This window comes from Eptesicus fuscus, chromosome 6 (genome assembly GCF_027574615.1).
Source record: "Eptesicus fuscus isolate TK198812 chromosome 6, DD_ASM_mEF_20220401, whole genome shotgun sequence".
NCBI lineage: Eukaryota > Metazoa > Chordata > Mammalia > Chiroptera > Vespertilionidae > Eptesicus > Eptesicus fuscus.
In genome coordinates, this window is record NC_072478.1 from 18,093,191 (window position 1) to 18,116,338 (window position 23,148).

At 48.5% G+C, this 23,148-nt stretch overlaps 1 protein-coding gene across 1 annotated transcript in view; it reads left to right on the forward strand.

Annotated features, from left to right (window-relative positions):
* The window catches only part of EPS15L1 (epidermal growth factor receptor pathway substrate 15 like 1), a 117,437-nt gene that overhangs the window by 12,909 nt on the left and 81,380 nt on the right, over window positions 1–23,148 (forward strand). The window contains exons 2-5 of the mRNA XM_008157816.3: window positions 19,414–19,455; window positions 19,651–19,740; window positions 20,193–20,240; window positions 22,153–22,248. Of these exons, the coding sequence (XP_008156038.3) occupies window positions 19,414–19,455; window positions 19,651–19,740; window positions 20,193–20,240; window positions 22,153–22,248 (276 nt within the window). The remainder of the gene's footprint in view (window positions 1–19,413; window positions 19,456–19,650; window positions 19,741–20,192; window positions 20,241–22,152; window positions 22,249–23,148) is intronic.

Sequence of the window (23,148 nt, forward strand, 5' to 3'; positions counted from 1 at the left end):
TCTGAACACTGTGTTGTCCATTAGTTTACTTTCCTTCATCCCTTCTATTCGTGACCTGCTTCGGTATCTTCACCTTTTGGCTGCCTCCCTATAGCTCAGCTTCCCCAATCTCCCTAGGTGGTCGCTCTTGATACCCCCCTTTGTGGGCTGAGTGCAAAGTCTTGGTGTTGTTAAGCCTTGATTGCTGTTGGTACACTGGGAAGATTTGACCTTCAGTCCAATTGGCTGTGAGGATCAGCTGTGTCTATGCCGGGAGACAGCCTTATTCAACTAGACTTGCAAAATTGTAAAAGCCTCTGTGCTCAGCTTGGATGGGGCGGAGTTTCAGGGTGGAGCCTACAGCCTTGGCTTCCCGTCAGCCCCACCCTATGAGGTTTCTGTGTCTCAGTGTCCCTCTGTACTCCCTGCAAACACCTCTGAGAAAAAAGCGCCCTGGAGTTTCACCTGCTGCCAAACAGTCTAGTCTCTCCCCCAATGAATCTGGATTCCCAGATTCTCGCCCGGAACTGGGTTTCAGTGTAGTCGGAACTGGGGCTCAGCGCAGTCTGGCGCTTTTGTCTCCTTCCCACCAGGGCAATTCAGTGGCACAGTCAACAGACCATCCTCTGTGCGCATTCACGTGCGCGCCTCCGAGCTCTGCCTTTCGCCGCTCCTCTGTGTTTCCGCCCCACAGCCCAGATTCCCCCAGCATGAGCCTGGCTTCCCAGGGTTTTGCCCGGAACTGGGGTTCAGTGCAGTCGGAGCTGGGGTTCAGCACAATCTGGAGCTTTTATCTCCTTCCCGCTAGAGAACGCCGGCCAGGCTGTCAGCTGCCCCTTCCTCTCCGGCTCCGTCCTCCCTGCACGCGCGCGTGCTCGTGTCTCCGCCCTTGTCTCCATACCTCAGGCTTTTACAGCTCCTCAGATTTTCCTTGTGGTTTTCTCTTTTCTTCTAGTTGTGGGCATTTCAGTCAGTCAGCTTTCCTGTGGTTCTGGATGATGTCTGTTTTGACTTTTAGTTATATTTTTGAAATTGTTGTGCCAGGCTATAGGTTAGGTGTTTAACCTATGCCGCCATCTTGGTTTCTCCCCAACACTTATTTTTTAAATATATTTTTTATTGATTTCAGAGAGGAACGGGGAGAGAGAGAGAGAGAGCAAGAAACATCAATGATGAGAGAGTCATCTCTCGGCTGCCTCCTGCACACCCCACACTGGGGATCGAGCCCACAACCTGGGTATATGCCCCAACCAGGAATCGAACTCTGGCCTCCTGGTTGATAGGTCGATGCTAACTCACTGAGCTATGCTGGCCAGGCTGATTTCAGCACTTTAATAATGTTATATAATGGAATTATTCAGTATGTAACTTTGGGAGATTAGCCTTTTCAATCAGCATAATCCTCTGCAGATTCTTCCAGATTTTTGCATGTATCAGCAATTTGTTTCTTTTCATTGCCAAACAGTATTCCATGGAACCATAATTCATTTAACCAATCCCAGGATATCGGGGGTGTTTTCAGTTTTGGGTGACGATGAATAAAGCTGCACTAAACATTTGAGTACAGCATGTTATGTGAAGCTAAGTCTTCATGTCTCTGGATGAGTACCCAAAACAGGTGCTGGGTTATGTGGTAGTAGTGTGTTTAATTTTTATTTATTTGTTTGTTTTAAGAAATGGCAAAGTTGTTTTCCAGAGTAGCTGTACATTTTAACAATGTATGAGCAATCCAGTTTCTCTGCCTGCTCACTGGTGTTGCTATTTTAGCCATTCCCTAATAGTGTGTGCTGGTATCTCACTGTGGCTTTAATTTGCATTTTCCTGATGGCTAACAATATGGTGGCCATCTTTTCTGTGCTTTTTTGCCATCTGTATATTCTCTTTGGTGTCTTTTGCTCATGTTCTCATTGGACTGTTTGGTTTTCTGTTTTTGAGTTTTGAGAGTTGTTTATATATTTCAGATACTAGTCCTTTGTCAGATATGTGATTTGCAAGCATTTTCTCCCAGTCCATAGCTTGTCTTTTTATCCTCTTATCAGGGTCTTTTGCAGAGCAAGCATTTTTTAGTTTTGATGAAATTCAGTTTATCAGTTTTTCCTCTGATGAAATAGGCTTTTGGTGTCAAGTATAAGAACTCTCTGCCCAGCTCCTGATCCTGAATATCTTCACCTATATTTTTTTCCTAAAAGTTTTATAGTTTTACATTTAAGTCTGTGATCCATTTGGAGTTAATTTTTTAAAATAATATATATTTTTATTGATTTCAGAGAGGAAGGGAGAGGAAGAGGGAGATAGAAACATCAATGATGCGACAAACTCATTGATCACCTGCTTCCTGCACGCCCCACACTGGGGATCTAGCCTGCAACTCAGGCATGTGCCCTTGATCGGAATCAAATTGGGGACCCTTCAGTCCATAGGCCGACGCTCTATCCACTGAGCCAAACTGCTAGGGCCATTTGGAGTTAATCTATACTAATCTATACTAATAAAAGGATAATATGCTCATTAGACCGGGAGACCTTCCAGACATCCTTCTGGACAAAGTCATGGTGGCGGGGCTGAAGGCAGAGGCGGCTAGGGACGATCAGGCCGGCAGGGGAGGGCAGTTGGGGGCGAGCCGGCTGGCAAGGGGTGGCAATTGGCAGTGAGCAGGCCGGTGGGGGGGGCAGTTGGGGGTGAGCAGACCGGTGGGGGGGGGCAGTTGGGGGCAATCAGGCTGGCGGGGGGGGCAGTTGGGGGCAATCAGGCAGGTGGGGGGGGGGCAGTTAGGGGTGATGAGGCCGGAAGGGCGGGCAGTTGGGTGTGATCAGGCCGGCAGGCAGAGTGGTTAGGGGTGATCAGGCAGGCAGGCAGGTGAGTGGTTAGGGGCCAGTGCCCAGATTGCGAGAGGGATGTCTGACTGCCGGTTTAGGCTCGATCCCTGTGGCCCGATCAGGCCTAAACCGGCAGTTGGACATCCCCCATGGGGTCCCAGATTGGAGAGGGTGCAGGCCAGGCTGAAGGAGATCCCCCCCTTCTGTGGACGAATTTTGTGCACCGGGCCACTAGTTTTTTTTTTTTTTTTTTTTTTTTTTTTTCTTTATTGATTAAGGTGTCACATATTTGTCCTCATCCCCCCATTCCCATCCCACCCCTCTCCCCATGCATGCCCCAATCCCCTGTTGAACTTAACCGTTGGATAGGCTTATATGCATGCATACAGGTCCTTTGGTTGAACTCTCCCCCTCCCCCCCACCCTCCCCCTACCCTCTTCTATCCTCCCTCTGAGGCCCGATAGTCCGATCGATGCCTCCTTGCTTCTGGTTCTGTTCTTGTTCCTCAGTCTATGTTGTTCATCATTTCCTCTAGATGAACGAGATCATATGTCACTAGATATATACTAATAAGAACTGAATGTGAGACGAGCAATAATATTTATGCTGACAGGCAAATGAATCAATCTGTAGCGAGCTTCCCCCTGGACCAACAGTTCTTTTGAGACCCAATTTCGATGTCCAGTAGTTCCTTATGTGTACATGTCAGCACTGACCCCTCAGCTCTGGATGGTGGACAAATGGTGGTAACGGAGGTCCGACTCCCTCTGGTTTGGTCTCGGCCGAACCCAGGGGCACGGCGTCACCCAGACTAAGGGGCACGTGGCCTCACCCATACCCAAGGGGCACGTGGTTTCACCCGGGCCTGGGACCCAGCCTCACCCGGATGGATCCAGGGGCGCACGGCCTCACCCGGACCCGGGATCTGGCTTCACCCGTACCCAGGGACGCTTGGCCTCTCCCAGACCCAGGGGCACGTGGCCTCACCCGGGCTTAGTTGCACAAGGCCTCACCTGGATCCAGGGACACATGGTCTCTCCCGGACCCAGGGACGCTTGGCCTCTCCCAGACCCAGGGCCACTTGGGCTCACCCGGGCCTAGGTGCACGAGGCCTCATCCGGATCCAGGGACGCATGGTCTCACCCAGACCCAGGGATGCTTGGCCTCTCCCAGACCCAGGGCCACTTGGGCTCACCCGGGCCTAGGTGCACGAGGCCTCACCCGGATCCAGGGACGCATGGTCTCACCCGGACCCAGGGACGCTTGGCCTCTCCCCGACCCAGGGCCACTTGGGCTCACCCGGACCTAGGTGCACGAGGCCTCACCCGGATCCAGGGACGCACGGTCTCACCCAGACCCAGGAACGTTTGGCCACTCCCAGACCCAGGGCCACTTGGGCTCACCCGGGCCTAGGTGCACGAGGCCTCACCCGGATCCAGGGACGCATGGTCTCACCCGGACCCAGGGACGCTTGGCCTCTCCCAGACCCAGGGCCACTTGGGCTCACCCGGGCCTAGGTGCACGAGGCCTCATCTGGATCCAGGGACACATGGTCTCACCCGGACCCAGGGACGCTTGGCCTCTCCCAGACCCAGGGCCACTTGGGCTCACCCGGGCCTAGGTGCACAAGGCCTCACCCGGATCCAGGGACACATGGTCTCACCCGGACCCAGGGACGCTTGGCCTCTCCCAGACCCAGGGCCACTTGGGCTCACCCGGGCCTAGGTGCACAAGGCCTCACCCGGATCCAGGGACACATGGTCTCACCCGGACCCAGGGGCGCTTGGCCTCCCCCAGACCCAGGGCCACTTGGGCTCACCCGGGCCTAGGTGCACGAGGCCTCACCCGGATCCTGGGACACATGGTCTCACCCGGACCCAGGGACGCTTGGCCTCTCCCAGACCCAGGGCCACTTGGGCTCACCCGGGCCTAGGTGCACAAGGCCTCACCCGGATCCAGGGACACATGGTCTCACCCGGACCCAGGGGCGCTTGGCCTCTCCCAGACCCAGGGCCACTTGGGCTCACCCGGGCCTAGGTGCACGAGGCCTCACCCGGATCCAGGGACACATGGTCTCACCCGGACTAGGGATGCTTGGCCTCTCCCAGACCCAGGGCCACTTGGGCTCACCCGGGCCTAGGTGCACGAGGCCTCACCCGGATCCTGGGACACATGGTCTCACCCGGACCCAGGGATGCTTGGCCTCTCCCAGAACCGGGGCCACTTGGGCTCACCCGGGCCTAGGTGCACGAGGCCTCACCCAGATCCAGGGACACATGGTCTCACCCAGACCCAGGGACGCTTGGCCTCTCCCAGACCCAGGGCCACTTGGGCTCACCCGGGCCTAGGTGCACGAGGCCTCATCTGGATCCAGGGACACATGGTCTCACCCGGACCCAGGGACGCTTGGCCTCTCCCAGACCCAGGGCCACTTGGGCTCACCCGGGCCTAGGTGCACGAGGCCTCATCCGGATCCAGGGACACATGGTCTCACCCGGACCCAGGGACGCTTGGCCTCTCCCAGACCCAGGGCCACTTGGGCTCACCCGGGCCTAGGTGCACGAGGCCTCACCCGGATCCAGGGACGCATGGTCTCACCCGGACCCAGGGACGCTTGGCCTCTCCCAGACCCAGGGCCACTTGGGCTCACCCGGGCCTAGGTGCACGAGGCCTCACCCGGATCCAGGGACGCATGGTCTCACCCGGACCCAGGGACGCTTGGCCTCTCCCAGACCCAGGGCCACTTGGGCTCACCCGGGCCTAGGTGCACGAGGCCTCATCCGGATCCAGGGACGCATGGTCTCACCCGGACCCAGGGGCGCTTGGCCTCTCCCAGACCCAGGGCCACTTGGGCTCACCCGGGCCTAGGTGCACGAGGCCTCACCCGGATCCAGGGACACATGGTCTCACCCGGACTAGGGATGCTTGGCCTCTCCCAGACCCAGGGCCACTTGGGCTCACCCGGGCCTAGGTGCACGAGGCCTCACCCAGATCCAGGGACACATGGTCTCACCCAGACCCAGGGACGCTTGGCCTCTCCCAGACCCAGGGCCACTTGGGCTCACCCGGGCCTAGGTGCACGAGGCCTCATCTGGATCCAGGGACACATGGTCTCACCCGGACCCAGGGACGCTTGGCCTCTCCCAGACCCAGGGCCACTTGGGCTCACCCGGGCCTAGGTGCACAAGGCCTCACCCGGATCCAGGGACACATGGTCTCACCCGGACCCAGGGACGCTTGGCCTCTCCCAGACCCAGGGCCACTTGGGCTCACCCGGGCCTAGGTGCACAAGGCCTCACCCGGATCCAGGGACACATGGTCTCACCCGGACCCAGGGGCGCTTGGCCTCCCCCAGACCCAGGGCCACTTGGGCTCACCCGGGCCTAGGTGCACGAGGCCTCACCCGGATCCTGGGACACATGGTCTCACCCGGACCCAGGGACGCTTGGCCTCTCCCAGACCCAGGGCCACTTGGGCTCACCCGGTCCTAGGTGCACGAGGCCTCACCCGGATCCAGGGACATATGGTCTCACCCGGACCCAGGGACGCTTGGCCTCTCCCAGACCCAGGGCCACTTGGGCTCACCCGGGCCTAGGTGCACGAGGCCTCACCCGGATCCAGGGACACATGGTCTCACCCGGACCCAGGGACGCTTGGCCTCTCCCAGACCCAGGGCCACTTGGGCTCACCCGGGCCTAGGTGCACAAGGCCTCACCCGGATCCAGGGACACATGGTCTCACCCGGACCCAGGGGCGCTTGGCCTCCCCCAGACCCAGGGCCACTTGGGCTCACCCGGGCCGAGGTGCACGAGGCCTCACCCGGATCCTGGGACACATGGTCTCACCCGGACCCAGGGACGCTTGGCCTCTCCCAGACCCAGGGCCACTTGGGCTCACCCGGTCCTAGGTGCACGAGGCCTCACCCGGATCCAGGGACACATGGTCTCACCCGGACCCAGGGACGCTTGGCCTCTCCCAGACCCAGGGCCACTTGGGCTCATCCGGGCCTAGGTGCACGAGGCCTCACCCGGATCCAGGGACACATGGTCTCACCCCGGGCCACTAGTTTTTATATAAAGTGTGAGACTTATGTCGAGTTCCATTTTCTTCCTCTGGCTGGATGTCCAGTTGCTCCAGCACCATTTGTTGAACAGGACTCTTTCCTCCTGGATGGCTTTTACATCTTTGCCAGAAGTAGGCACATCTGTGTGGGTCTGTTTCTGGGCTTTCCATTCTGTCTATGGCTCTATGTGTCTGTCTATCCATCAATGCCACACTTAAAAAAATTTAAAAAAAAATTGATTTTAGATAGGAAGAGAGAGGGAGAAAGAGATAGAAACATCAATGATGAGAGGGAATCATTAATTGGCTGCCTCCTGTCCGCCACTGGGGATTGAGACCACAACTTGGGCATGTGTCTTGACCGGAAATTGACCATGACTTCCTAGTTCATAGGTCGATGCTCAACCACTGAGCCACACAGGCCGGGCCACACTGTCTTGAATATTGTAGCTTTATAGCAAGCCTTGGAATCAAGTAGAATAATTCCTCCTACTTTATTCTTCTTTTTCAGAGTTGTTTTATTCATCTTAGTTTCTTTGCCTTCCTATTTACATTTTATTTTTTAAATATTTTTTTTATTGATTTCTAGAGAGAGAGAAAGGAAGAGAGAGAAAAAAATTGCTTCTAACATGCCCCCTCACCAGGATTGAGCCCACAACCCGGGCATGTGCCCTGATCAGGAATCAAACCAGTAACCTTTTGGTGCACGGGAAGACACCCAGCCAACTGAACCACACAGGCCAGTGCTCTATTTACATTTTAGAGTAATCCTTTGGGGTGATGGGTATACCATGCAGTGTGTAGATGATGTTTTATTGAGTTGTATACTTGAAAATTGTATGATTTTGTGAACCAATGCCACCTCAATAAATTTATTTTTTTAAAAAGAATAATTTTATTGGTGTCTACAAAGAATCTTCCTGGAGTTTGGTAGGGATTGAAGTAAACCTGCATAACAGAGGCGACACATTTTTCACATGTTGTTGCATTGACCTTCAGAAAGGCTGGTCAGTTTATCTTTCTACCAGCATGGCACAAGACATGTTTCCATTTTGGCCAGCCCTGCAGATAACCTTTCTATGACTGCCGACCTGATGGCAAACACTGACATTTTCTTCTAATTTTGCAATACATAAATTGAACATTTTCCCCTAACTTTGCTGCCTCTCTTCTTTCTGAATTGTCTTTCTCTTACCCTTTGCTCATTTTTAAAATTGGGATATCTGTCTTTTTCCTTGAGCTTTATAAAAGCTCTTTCTCACATACAAGTTCTTCTCCTCTTGGTAATGCTTACCTTAGCTGTGGTTTAGGAACCTCTGATTGGGCAATCAGAGGGAGCTGTCAGTTCCAGAAAGATTTGGGATGCCCCAGTGTTTCTTGACAAATTTTGAGTGATAGTGAATTAAGTTCCAGTTTTCTCACCTGCAGAATATGGCTGGGCTTACAGCTTAGATAATGGTTGTGCAAGCAACAAGGGTAAATATCCCTACGTGGAAGGCAAAAATGCAAAGATTATCAAGCAAGTACTTCTTCAGGCCCTGTTGTTTTTTTTTAGGTTATTATTATTTTTTATTATTTAAAATATTACATATATTAGTACATATATATCTCCTTTTTTTTCCCCATTGACCTTCCCCCAGCCTCCCCTACTCCCTGTTGCATGCCCTTATCCCACCCCCCAGTGTCTTGTGTCCATTGGTGTGCTTATATGCATGCATACAAGTCCTTTGGTTGATCTATTTCCCTCCCTCCCCAACACTCCCCAGCCTTCCCTCTGTAATTTGACAGTCTGTTCGGTGCTTTACTGCCTCTGTATCTATCTTTTTATTCATCAGGTTATAATGTTCTTTATTTTCCATAAATGAGTCAGATCATGTGGTATTTTTCTTTCATTGCCTGGCTTATTTCACTTAACATAATGCTCTCCAGGTCCATCCATGCTGCTGCAAATGGTAAGAATTCCTTCTTTTTTTATAGCAGCGTAGTATTCCATTGTGTAGATGTACCATAGTTTTCTAATCCACTCATCTGCTGATGGGCATTTAGACTGTTTCCAAGTCTTAGTTATGGTGAATTGTGCTGCTATGAACATAGGGGTGCATATATCCTTTCTGATTGGTGTTTCTAGTTTCTTGGGATATATTCCTAGAAGTGGGATTACTGGGTCAAATGGGAGCTCCATTTTTAGTTTTTTGAGGAAACTCCATACTGTTCTCCACAGTGGCTGCAATAGTCTGCATTCCCACCAGCAGTGCACAAGGGTTCCTTTTCCTCCGCATCCTCAACGGCACTTGTCGTTTGTTGATTTGTTGATGGTTGCCATTCTGACAGGTGTGAGAGGCTCTGTTTTTTTGCATCATTATTTGGTTTTCCACATAGGAACTCACACCAGCATGTCTTTTGGTGTTATGTGCCCAACTTCCTGCAAAACTTGGCAATAGCACATTGAAACACAGCCCTGATGGGGTCTCCGTTTTCCTGGGGAAATGGCAGGCTGTGCTGGTTTTCGAGTCAGTGTATATATATGCTCAAGTTGTGTCCTGCACTTTGACCTTGTCTGTTGAATAAAATGCACCATCATGTGATCTCCTGTGCATTTTGCCAGGTGAGTATGTGTAGGAGGCCGTGCTGTGGCCCAGCGCTTGGCTCTGTCATGTCTGGGCTGTTTTTTGCAGGAGACACACTAGCTTAGGGCTACATGCCTGGGTGGTTCTCTGGTTCCATCCCTCATTGGCTCTGTGACCCTGAGTCTCCCCACCTGTTAGTTGGGGGCTGTAATACTACCTGCCTATACTGTTATTGGGGAGGATTAAATGAGATGCAGGATAGAAAACCGTGAGTGCTCAATAAATGTGATCCACTATTTATCAGTACAAAAATTACAGATACTTTTCTAAAAGTTGTATAATGAAAACTAATTTGCTTTAGAAAGAAATGTCATCTTGAACTGAGCAAGGTCAGGGATCATTGGCATGTGAGCACATACTTACAGCAGACTGCGAATTTTCGTGGCTCCAGGCATAAAGATTTAGGAATCCTGCCATGGATAAAAGTGAGGATCAGAGCTGGGTAGACTCGATTCTGGGGCATTAGGTATCACGAGGGTCTTTCCTTCAAAATGTTTCTGCTGTGCCCTCATCTCAAGCTAGTTTTATCCAGCATTAAAATCGCATGAGCTCACCTAACTGTGGTGTTTTAAAGCCCTCTCAACAGAAGGATGTGAAATCCCTGAAGTGCCCTCTCCTGTCCCCCCAATTGTAAATTGCATTTGGGCTGGAGGAAGTTTTTATGTTCTCTCTTTTAGTATTTTATTTTTTAAAAATATTTTTATTGACTTCAGAGAGGAAGGGTGAGGGCTAGAGAGATAGAAACATCAGTGATAAGAGAGAATCATTGATTGGCTGCCTCCTGCACACCTCACATTAGGGATCGAGCCCGCAACCCGAGCATGTGCCCTGACCCTGGAATCTAGGAATTGAACTGTGACCTCCTGGTTCATAGGTCGACGTTCAGCCACTGAGCCATGCTGGCCGGGCTCTCTTAGTATTTTAAAACAGAGCCCTAGCTGGTTTGGTTCAGAGGATAGAGCGTTGGCCTGTGGACTGAAGGGTCCCAGTTCAATTCCCAGTCAAGGGCACATCTGGTTGCAGATTCCCTGGCCCTGGTCGGGATGTGTGCAGAAGGCAACCAGTCGATGTGTCTCTCACATCAATGTTTCTCTCTGTCTCTCCCTTTTCCTTCCACTCTCTCAGTGGAAAAATATCCCCGGGTGAGGATTAACAATAAAAATAAATGAATAAATAAAAAATAAATAAAAACATGAAGGTAGGCTCAGTGGTTTGAGCATTGACCCTCAGACTGAAAGGTCGCTGGTTCAATTCCGGTCAAGTTGCACATACCTCTGTTGCAGGCTTGGTCCCCAGCCCCGTTTCAGGCACATGTAGGAGGCAACCAATTGCTGTATCTCTCTCATATTGATGTTTCTCTCTTTCTGTCTCTCCCCCTCCCTTCCCCTCTCTCAAAAAATCAATGGAGCACTGGCTGGCATTGCTCAGTGGTTAGAGCATTGGCCTGCGTACCAGAGTGTCTCGGGTTGGAATCCTGGTCAAGGGCAGTTACCTGTGTTGCCAGTTCAAACCCTACCTCCAGTCAGGGCGTGTGTAGGAGGCAATCAATCGATGTGTCTCTCTCACATCGATGTTTCTCTCTCCTTTCTCTCTCTCTCCCACTCCTTCCTCCCTTCCACTCTATAAAAATCAACAGAAAAAATATCCTTGGGTGAGGATTAAAAAAAAATCAATGGAAAAAGATTTCCTGGGGTGAGGATTAACAAAAAAAACACCAATAAAACAAACAAAAAAAGTAAAACATGAAGGGAGCTTCCATTCAAGATGGTGGCATAGGTAAATATGATCCTCGGAATCTCCCACAACCGCATCATAAATACAACTAAGCTACAGAATAATCATTATTCAGAACAGCCTGAAATTTATCTGCATAGAAGTCCTATAACTAAGGATATAAAGTAGAAGCCACATTGAAACTAGTAGGAGGGGTAGAGATGATGAACAGACTGGTCTATACCCATGTGTGGTAGTTAAAAATCAGGAGGGATATCTCAGCTGTGGAAGTTTCCCTGAGGAGTCAGAGGTCCCGGCTCCAAACCAGGCCCCCTACCCCAGCCCAGGGAAGAGAAATCCCCATAACTTCTGGTTGTAAAAACCAGCAGAGATTGTGGCAAGTGAGATGGAGGGCTCTTGGAATCCCTGGTGTTTCTCTTAAAAGACTTGCACAAATTTACTCAGACTCACTCTGAGCTCCAGAGCTGGGGCAGCAGTTCAAAAGGTGCCAGGGATATATGGAGAGGAACTGAATTGTTTGGCAGCAGGTCGAGAGCTGTAGGGGAAGCTTTCTCTCAGACAGAAGTATTGGCAGAGGCCATTGTTCCTTTGCTGAGTGCTCCCCCACAGCCAGCAGGCAGGCACCATATCTGAGATACCTTCAACCTTGCTAATACTGTTCACCTCGCCCCAGTGATTCCCTGAGACCCTGTCCCACCCAACTTGTGGGTTCACTTAAGTCCTTTCCAGTGGCTTTTCCATACAAATAGCCTGTCTTGGCTCATGCTGCCAACTTTCCTAAAATCTTTCAACAAGCAGCATCTGGCCTCTGTGTACCCTATACCTTTTATTTTTTAATTTTTAAATATATATGTTTTTTATTGATTTCAGAGAGAGGAAGGGAGAGGGGAGAGAGAGATAGAAACATTAATGATGAGAGAGAATCATGGATCAGTTGTCTCCTGCATGCCCCACACTGGGGATTGAGCCCGCAGCGCGGGCATATGCCCTGACTGGGAATCGAACCCTGATCTCCTGGTTCACAGGTCGATGCTCAACCACCAAGCCACACTAGCTGGGCTACCCTGTACCTCTTGCTAAGTGGCCTCAGGCATGGCGCTAGTGTCAGCCGGCCTTGTTTTGCAGCTTGGCTTCTGCTGGGCACCTCTGAGCCCAGCACAAGTAGAGTAGCAACCATCTGCAGATCACTTTGTAGGTCATGCCAGGTGGCCCTGGGCAGAGCACAGGCAGTGGTTGACTTTGGCCAGCATATCCCAGGAGGCCACAGATCCAGTGCATCTGGTGGACAGCTTTAGACCACACTGAAGCACCACCTAAACACCTCTATGAGCCAACAAACTCAAGGTGTTGACTTGGCGGGTACCTGAGCCCTGCTGAAGTGAGTTCTGCTCCATGGGGTCAGCCCCTGCACAGCAGATCCTCTATGGTGGCTGTGGCCAGTCCTCACAGCCAATTGGCCTGGGTGGGGGGGGGGGGGCGTAAATTCCCCCCCCACCATTGATATGCCAATAGTAATCAAGGCTCAACTACAACAAGATGTTGCACAGAGCCCACATGGGGTTTGTGTGGGGGGCACATATGGAGTACCCAGCTCAGGTGACTGGGGAGGCTGCACCACTGGGCTCTACGTGACACCTACTACATAGGCCACTCTATTGAGACCGGGAGATATACCAGCCCTACATAGAAACAAACATAGGGAGGCAGCCAAAATAAGGAGACAAAGAGACATCTCCCAAATGAAAGAATAGAACAAAAACTACAGAAAAGGAACTAAGCAAAATGGAGACAAGCAATCTACCAGATGCAGAGTTCAAAACACTGGTTACAGTGCCCCTCTCAGGGCACATTCCCCTCAATGAACTTAGGGGAAGAGTGGGGGAACTTAGAACTTCAACAAAGAGATAGGAAATATACATATGGAGATAGAAAAGCCCAGCTGGAGTGGCTCAGTTGGTTGAGCAATCTCCTGTGCACCAAAGGGTTGCTGATTTGATTCCCAGTCAGGCAGTCAGGACACATGCCTGGGTTTGATCCCCAGTCAGGGTGTGTGTGGAAGCCAACCGCTTGATGTTTCCCTCTTACATCGATGTTTCTCTCTTACATCGATGTTTCTCTCTCTCTCCCCCCTTCCTCTCTCTAAGTATGTCCTTGGGTGAGGTTTAAAAAATGGAGATAGAAAACATAAAAAAGAACCAGTCAGAAATGAAGAATATATTAACTGAAACAAAGAATACACTACAGGGAACCAACAATAGAGTAGATGAAGTAGAATTAAATCAGTGAGTTGGAAGACAAGGAAGCAGAAAACACCCAATCAGAACATCCAAAAGAAAAAAGAATTAAAATAAAAAATGAGGATCGCATAAGGAGCCTGTGGGACAACTTCAAGCATAACAACATCTGCATCATTGGGGTGCCAGAAGGAGAAGAGAGAGCAAGAAATTGAAAACTTATTTGAAAAAATAATGATGGAAAACTTCCCTAACTAGGTGAAGGAAATAGACATACAAGTCCAGGAAGCATAGAGAGCCCAAAACAAGATGAACCCAAAAAGGCCCACATCAAGACAAATCATAATTAAAATGCCAAAGATTAAAGTCAAAGACTCTTAAAAGCAGCAAGAGAAAAGCAGTTAGACCCTGGCCGGGTGGCTCAGCTTATTGTAGCATTGTCCTGTACACCAAAAGGTTGTGGGTTCGATTCCCTCTCAGGGCACATACCTAGGTTGTGGGTTTGATCCCTGGTTGGGGCGCATATGGGAGACAATTGATTGGTATTTCTTTCTTTCTTCCTCTCTCTAAAATTCAATAAACATATCATTGGGTGAGAATTAAAACAAGAGAGCAAAGCAGTTACTTACATACAAGGGAGCTCCCATAACACTGTCAGCTGATTTCTTAACAGCACTTAGCAGGCCAGAAGGGAGTGGCAAAACATATTCAGAGTGATGAAGAACAAGGACCTACAACCAAGTTTACTCTACCCAGCGCAACTGTCATTTATCATTTAGAATTAAAGGACAGATAAAAAGCTTCCCAGACAAGAAAAGGCGAAAGGAGTTCATCATCACCAAACCATTATTACAAGAAATGTTAAAGGGACTTCTTTAAGATGAAGAGGAAAACAAAAAGAGGAAAAAAAAAGAATAATAAAATGGCAATATATAAACAATTACTTTAAATGCAAATGGATTAAATGCCCCAATCAAAAGACGTACAGAGGCTGAATGGATAATAAGACCCTTACATATGCTGTCTATAAGAGACTCACTCTGGTCAAAAGACAAACAGACTGACAATAAAGGGATGGAAAAGACATTTCATGAAAATGGAAACAAACCAACAAAAGATATGGGGTAGTAGAACAAAACAACAACAAAAATCTGGGATAGCAATACTTATACCAGACAAAATAGACTTTAAAACAAAGACTATAAATAAAGACAGAGATGAACCCAGCAATTTCACTTCTGGGTATTTATCTGAAGAACCCAAAACACTAACTTGAAAAGACATACATCCATATTTTTGTTTGTTTTTAAAGGGATTTATTTATTCACTAATTTATTTCTCACCTGAGGCTATATTGAGAGAAAGGAGAGAGAGAGAGAGAGAGAGAGAGAGAGAGAGAGAGAGAGAGAGAGAGAGAGAGAGAGAGAAAGAGAAAGAAAGAGACATTGATGGGGACCTAACCCACAACCTGGGTATGTGCCCTGACCAGAAATCGAGCCCATGGCCTTAAGTGTACAGGACAATCTCTAACCACCTGAGCCACATCAGCCATATGTTTATTGAAGCATCCTATCTAATAAAAGAGGAATATGCAGATTGACCATCACTCCAACACACAAGATGGCTGCCCCCATGTGGTCAAAGATGCTGCCCCCATGTGGATACAAGATGGCCACCACAAGATGGCCAGCAGGGGAGGGCAGCTGGGAGGGACCTTCCTGCAAGGGAGGGCAGTTGGAGGCGATCAAACCTGCAGGGGAGGACAGTTGGGGGGGGACAAGGCCTGCAGGGGAAGGCAGTTGGGGGGGGACAAGGCCTTCAGGGGAAGGCAGTTAGGGGTGACCAGGCTTGCAGGGGAGGGCAGTTAGGGGCAAATAGGCTGGCAGGGGAGCAGTTAGGCATAATCAGGCTGGCAGGGGAGCAGTTAGGCATAATCAGGCTGGCAGGGGAATGGTTAGGGGGTGATCAGGCTGGCAGGCAGAAGGGGTTAGGGGCAATCAGGAAGGCAGGCAGGCAAGCCAGCAGTTGGGAGCCAGCAGTCCTGGATTGTGAGAGGGCAGTTGGACATCCCTCGAGGGGTCCCAGATTGGAGAGGGTGCAGGCTGGGCTGCGGGACACCCCCCCTTCATGCACGAATTTCGTGCACCAGGCCTCTAGTTGTTTATAATAGCCAAGATATGGTAGCAACCTAAGTGTCTGTCAATAGATGAATGGATAAAGAAGAAGTGGTGCATATGTATAGAATGGAATATGATTCAGTCATAAAAAATGAAATCTTGCCATCTGCAACAACCTGGATGGACCTAGAGGGTATTGTGTTGAATAAATAAGTCAAAGAAAGACAAATGCCAGATGATTTCACTTACATGTGGAATCTAAAAAACAAAATAAATGAGCAAGCAGAACAGAAACAGACTCACATACAGAGTACATTTTGACAGTTGCCAGATGGGAAGAGGGTTAAGGGGCTGGGTGATAAAGTTGAAGTATAAATTGGTATTTATAGAATAGTCATGGGGATGTAAAAAGGGAATATAGTCAATAATATTTAATAACTCTGGTGTCAAATGGGCACTAGATTTATGAGGGTGATTACTTCGTAAGTTATATAAATTTCTAATCATGGGGTTGTACACCTGGAACTAGTATAATATTGTACGTCAACTGTAATTAAAAATAAAAGCTTATTTAAAAAAGAAGACATGAAGAGCAACTAAAAGGTCAAACCAAAACTTACTGAAACTCACCAATAATTCAGACATTGCTTAGTTGATGATGACATTTTATAATATAGTTGGCTGATGAAGGAGAATGCCATGCCTGTCTTGCTTCTGTTCTTTATTTTAATTTTTATATATTGATTTTAGAGAGAGGAAGGGTGAGAAAGACAGAGAGAGAGGAACATTGATTTGTTGTTCCACTTATTTATGCATTCATCGGTTGCTTATATGTGCCCTTTTCGGGGATCAAACCAATAACCTTGAACTACCCTGCCAGGGCCTTGCTTCTCTTACACTGAAAGCCTTGTCCCCTGACCTGTTCTCTTTCTCCCTTTGCCCTGTGCTTGGCCCTGGGCTTATGTTGGGGTCAGACATAGGCAGACAGCTCGGAGGGCTTTGTCCCAGTAGCTTTGATGCATCCTCTGGGAGCTGCTGCCCCACCAGCCAGCTGGTTGTACTGAGGTCTCTGTGCAAGCACTGGCCACACAGATTGTTCAGCATTTGAGAGATTGATGGCATTAATAGCATGCATATTCAGCCCTAGCTGGTTTGGCTCAGTGGATAGAGCATCAGCCTGCAGACGATGAGTCCTGCGTTCGATTCCGGTCAAGGGCACATGCCCGATTGCGGGCTCAATCCCCTGTAGGGGGTGTGCAGGAGGCAGCCAATCAGTGATTCTCTCTCATCATTGATGTTTCTCTCTCTCTCCCTCTCCCTTCCTCTCTGAAATCCATAAAAAAATATTTTTAAAAATAGCATGCATATTCAGCTTTGTCGCAGTGGCATTTTGGGCAGCTTGCATGTGTAACCACCATCCGTGTGAGAAAGTAGTGTGTTAAGAGGAAGTACCAGTTAGATCTGGTGTTTTCCCCTCTTCCCTCCCCTTCTGCTTTTGCAGTAACTGAATTATATGTAATGAAATTCAAACCTCTATCTGCTTCATTGCCCCAGCTTACCCAAGTTAAATCCCATAGTAAGAGAAGAGTGGCAGAGGCATGGTCTGGTCTTTCTATCAGTTGAGATGATTTGGGATTGAACCTGGCCCTAGACTGGGGTAAGCACTCAGCACAGATGGGGGAAGCTTTGGGTCTGGTGCTTTAGACACTTTTCTGGACTATTCAGGGCCTTGTTTCTCTTGATCATGGATCTTAAAGCTCAAAAGCATTTGGGAAGTTTGAGACAGATGTTAACCCTGTCTTCCCCATTTACTGTAACTTTTTTCACTGGACTCACAGTAGCTTGGAAACCTTTCTTGCCTACCATGAGATTTTTTTAAGAAAACACCCATGGGAAATGCACTTCATACTTGTGGCCTCCCTGAATTTTGGTGGGAAGGGGACCTTTGTTGTCATGGTGTGGATCTCTGAGTCTGTGCATTCCACTCTAGTGTCAGTGGCACGTGCTGTGCTATATTGGCCCGGCCCCTGTCACCTTGACTGAGAGATGACAAATAGTCTGCCTGATTTTGCTTCCCCTGACAGCCTTAGTCCTTTGGGAGATGGGAGTGTTTTGAAGGCATGTGGAGTTTTAAACCTAAGAGGCCACATAGAGTGTGATGTGATGGTGGACACTGTCCCCTAAGGTCATAAGGAGCTAAGGGTGACAACCTCCCCCAGTGATGGTGTCAGGTAAGAGCTCTGGGCAGGAAGCTGATTAAGCAGCATACTTCTTAATCCTCATTGGTGTTATCACCTTTTCTTTCTCAAGCCATCTCTCATTATCTTCTAGCCTTTCTTACTTTGTTTTTTTTTCTTCTAAATTCTGACCCAAGGGCATGTTCATTGATTTCAGAGAGAGAGAGAGAGAGAGAGAGAGAGAGAGGGAGAGAGAGGAGAGAGAGAAAAGAGAGAGAGATCACCCCCTAACCACTCCCCTGCCAGCCTGATAGACGCCTAACTGTTCCCCTGCCGGCTTGATTGCCCCCCAACTGCCCGCCCCTGCCGGCCTGGTTGCCCCTAACTGCCCTTCCCTGCAGCCTGGTCGCCCCCAACTTCCCTCCCCTGCTGGCCTGATGGCCCATAACTACCCTCCCCTACTGGCCATCTTGTGGCAGCCATCTTTGACCACATGAGGGCGGCCATCTTGTGTGACGGCGTGAAGGTCAATTTGCTTATTACCTCTTTATTGTAATATTATATAGGATAGTGTTGTCTTCATGTTTCTTTGCTCACATAATCAACAGCAGGTTTTTATACTACATTGCTCCCTGCACGCTGTAAGACACTAACACATTGCCCTGGCCAGTGTGTTTCGGTTGGGCATCATCCTGTGCACCAAAAGGTTGCTGGTTCAATTCCCAGTCAGGGCACATGCCCAGGTTGCGGCTCGATCCCCAGTAGAGTGCGTGCAAAAGGAGGAAGCCCATCGATGTTTTTCTCATATCAGTGTTGCTCTCCCTCTCCCTCTCCCTCTCCCTTCCTCTCTCTCTAAAAATCAATTTAAAAATCTTAAAAACAAACAAATAAGCAAACCACCAACGTGTCAGACTTTATAGCCCACATCTTAGTGGCTGCTTAATTCTTCCCATCTGCCACCTCCCGTGGTTACTCTCTCTTCCCCACTGGAAGAGAGGTCCTGGACATGGTGGGAAGTGCGTGGGCTCAGCTGCTAACCAGGCTGGATCCAGGTGTGGCCTTAACTTGCCACATGACACTGGACAAGGCAGTTAATAGCAATGTCTTGGGGATTTGATGGCCAGAATATGGAGTATCTTGTGCTGAGCCAAGGGCTTTGAACTTCCTGCCTATCATAGTGGGAATGTCCCTGGCCAGTTCTTTTCCAGCGGGGCTGGTCAATGTGCATTTCTGCATAGTCCCTTGGTGGCAGGTGGGGACGAAATCTGGGACTTGGAAACCGGTTTGATGCTTGCATGTCTGGTGATTCATGATGAAATGCAGAGACTCCTGTTCTGATTCTGGGGCCAGAGAATGATCTCACAGTAAAAGGGTGTCTTTGAGCTCCCTGACACATTGAATTCCATCGTTCAGCACATGGAAATCGACTCTGGGCTGCCACTCCTGCCTGAATAACCATGTTGTTGTTGTTGTAGAAATTGGGATTTATTAAAGAGCATTAGCATTTCCTTTTTCTAAATCAAGTAAGTATAATGTCTATAGCTGAAAATAAACTGCAGAGTGTCTATAGAGGATGTTTAAAGTGCAAATTTTTTCACTATTTTATATTTTGGTAATAAAATTGAGGGGTATGTCTACTTTTAACCAATATCTGGTTTTGTTTACAGATTCCCACTGGAAATCCATTATATGAATCATATTACAAGCAGGTAAGTTTCATTGGTATCTTTTTGGATGGAACTATAGAGTGAGTGACCCAGAAAGCACAGCCCTGTACTGAAGCCTGGCGTGGCCTCTGGTCCCTTCTGTTCTCTGGATTATCAGCCCCGTTTGTGTGGTGGATGCTGCCTTATCTGCTGCTCTGCTTCCTGAAGCTGCATCTCAGTGTCGCTCTCCCATTGCAGGTAGACCCAGCATACACAGGGAGAGTTGGAGCCAGTGAAGCTGCACTTTTTCTAAAGAAGTCTGGGCTCTCAGACATTATCCTTGGGAAGGTACGTCAAGACTGAGGGTGTTTCTGCGGCTGCCCTTGGGGCTTCCCCAGCAGGTGGAAGGATGTGCTCTGCAGACCCCTTTTCTTGGGGACAGGCCTCCTGGGAGTGGACAGGCCATTGCCACCCTCTGTAATAGGGCTGTAAAAGGTGGGCCCACATGCTCTGGTGGCAGCTGCCACTTGCTGCTTAGGTAGCAGACAAGAGACCTGAGCATTTTAGGGGTCTTCACAACTTATGGATTTGTGTCAGCCTGGGAGCTGAATGGACCTGGGTGTTCTTGGGGCTCTGCCATGGACTAGCGGAGGGAGGGGCACAGGTCATTCACCTGCTACAAATTGGGGATTTCTCCGGCCTTCCCTTAAGACCTACATATAATGGTGGTGGCTCCTGTTTTGTGAATAAATGAGCAGCGATCATCAGTCACACTCATGAGAATTTTTCTGTTTCTACAGATATGGGACTTGGCCGACCCAGAAGGTAAAGGGTTCTTGGACAAACAGGTATATACACGTATGCTCAGACCAAGTGGAAGGAACGGGCCAGAGACCCCAGGCTGGCCTCCTCTGCACTTCCTTCCTGTTCGTACCACTGACGTGTCACTAGACAAAAGTGCAGTTGTCAAATTGTTAAAATGGGAAGATTTTCTTTATAAATAAAGGCCTTTTGTTGAACATTTGGAACCATCTTTCATGGTTAGCATATCTTTTCATATTTTGTGTGCTTACAAGTGATTAAAATGTTTTCAGAAACATTTTATTTTGAAATAACTTCCGACTCTCATGGAAGTTGCAGAAATGGTTGAGTTCCCATGTCTCCTTCCTCAGCTCCCCTAATGAGAGCTGCTTATGTCACTATAGCACAATGATCAGAGCCAAGTACTAAACCAGTAAAAGACCTTACGCACAGCTGACCAGTTTTATAAGCACGTCTTCGTTTTTTTTTTTGTGTGTGTGTCATTCTGTATCATTTTATCACTTGCATAGATTCACATAACCATCACCATAGTCAGGACCTAGACCTGCCCCAGCACCACAGTGAATCAATCACTCACCTGCTGCCCTTGGTAGTCACACCCTACTCCCCGGCAACCGCTGGTTCCTTCTCCATTTCAATTTCATAATTTCAAGAATGTTCTATAAATGGAAATTTATAGTACTTACAAATGGTCATATTTTAATTTAGCTCAGCTTTTCCCTAAACTGCATTCCAAGGGATGTTGTTCCTGGTATCTCACAGTTTAGGATCTGATCCATCAGGAAAGCATCAGCCACTATTCCTTCTTTCCTTGAGGTTCACACTGTGTATCTGCATGTATAAGGTCTGAATATCCTCAATGGAAAGAAGCCTGTTACCTTTTCCTAATATAGTCCCCCTAAACTTATGCCCCCCCTTTTTTAAAATATATTTTTTATTGATTTCAGAGAGGAAGGGAGAGGGAGAGAGAAATAGAAACATCAATGATGAGAGAGAATCATTGATTGGCTGCCTCCTACTGGGGATTGAGCCCGAAATGCAGGCATGTGCCCTTGACCAGAATCGAACTCAGGACCCTTCAGTCCATAGGCCAACACTCTATCCACTGAGCCAAACTGGCTAGGGCTTATGTCCCCTTTATTTGACACTCTACATGGGCATTCTGTGGCAAGCAGCCTGAGGAAGACTGATCTATTGCTTATCTCTTTGAAGACATTAAAAAATACTGTAATTGTAGTTTTAAAACAGTCCATGTTAAAAACAAACAAAAAATATTAAGAAAAATAAAACGGTCTATGTTGTTGATCCAGTTACCAATTTAAAAAAATTAGGTGATGCTGCATGAGTTCACTAAGCCTGTGGTGAGGGTTGTTCAGGGTTAGGAGGAGGGCAGGGAAGAACCAAGGCTGCGGATTGCCTAGTTCAGGTCCTTTGTCCGTGCATGGGAGGTGAAGTCCACCTTGGGCCATGACAGGTGGAGGTGGGTGGGCAGGGGATGCCCTGTTCAGTGAGGCCAGCCAAGGGGATCACAGGAATCCTGAATGTAAATTCCCAAATAGCTGTGTCTATTTCAAACCATTTAAAAAAAGTCACACATATGAGCCATAATTCATAGTCTTAAACATGTTAAGCTTGCTAGTTATATAATCTAGCATTTTCTAAGTGTTGGGAGCTGATTATTTTTGAAAATACATTTATTTGAAATGTTACAGCATTCAGAATGCAAATGGGCTAAGTCTGTTGTAGCATATTCATTTAAACAGTGCTCCCAGGGTGAGACCAGTTCACCTTGACACTGTAAGTGACTTTTGCACATGCAGTCTCTGTTGACGTGAACTGACATCCCTCTTTCCCTAAAGCCTGCTGCCACAGTCAGCTCTTCCTCTGCTGCCACTGCTGGCTGGGTAGGATTCATATATCCTCCTTTTGGATTTGCAGGGTTTCTATGTTGCACTGAGACTAGTGGCCTGTGCACAGAGTGGCCACGAAGTTACCTTGAGCAATCTGAATTTGAATATGCCACCGCCTAAATTCGTAAGTGTCAAAATCCTTCCAATTCACCTTGTAATACCACCCATGTATCTATCTGTCTGCCTGCCTCTCTCTCCATGTTTTCTTTCTCCCTTTTTTGAGATGAAATTCACCTAAAATTATGAACAATTTTGTGACATTTCATGCATTCACAATATTGTGCAACCATTACCTCTATCTAGTTCTAGAACATTTTCATCACCGCAAAAGGCAACCGTCTACCCATTAAGTAATCACTTCCTATTTCCCCTTCCCCAGCCACTGGCAGCCACTAATCTGCTTCTGTCTCTGGGTTTGCCCGTTCTAGACATTTTATGGAATCGTATATCTGACTTCTTTCACTCAGCATGATGTCAAGATTCATCCACTTTGTAGTGTGTGTCAATGCTTCCTTCCTTTTCACGGCTGAGAAAGATTGCATCGTATGGCCCACCCATTTGTTTAATCTGTTCATCTGCTAGTGGACATAAAATTCATATACAAGGATTTGCACACCTGTTTTCACTTCTTTTCAGTGCATACCTAGGAGTAGAATTGCTGGGTCTTATGGTCATTGTGTTTAACTTTTTGAGGTCTTCCCCCTTGGTTTTAATATTTATTTTGAGAGTACGTTTATTAAAGCTGGGGACAGTGAAACAAGGAAGGGCCTTGGATATAGGAAGCAACCGGATAGAGACTACATGGGGCTGCTTTGGCTCTAGAAACGTTATGGGAAAGAACTGAGCCGGGGGGGCTGCTGTCAGCTCACTGGAAAGTCAGAGAAAAGGGGGCCTTGGAGACAGGTTCAGGGGGTTAGCCCGGGATGAGCTGCCGTTGCCCATTGCTTCCCTGGTTGCAAGTCTCCTGGGATCCCTTAAGGAGATGCATGCCTGAGAGGGAAGAAGAGGGGGGAGGGAACAGTGT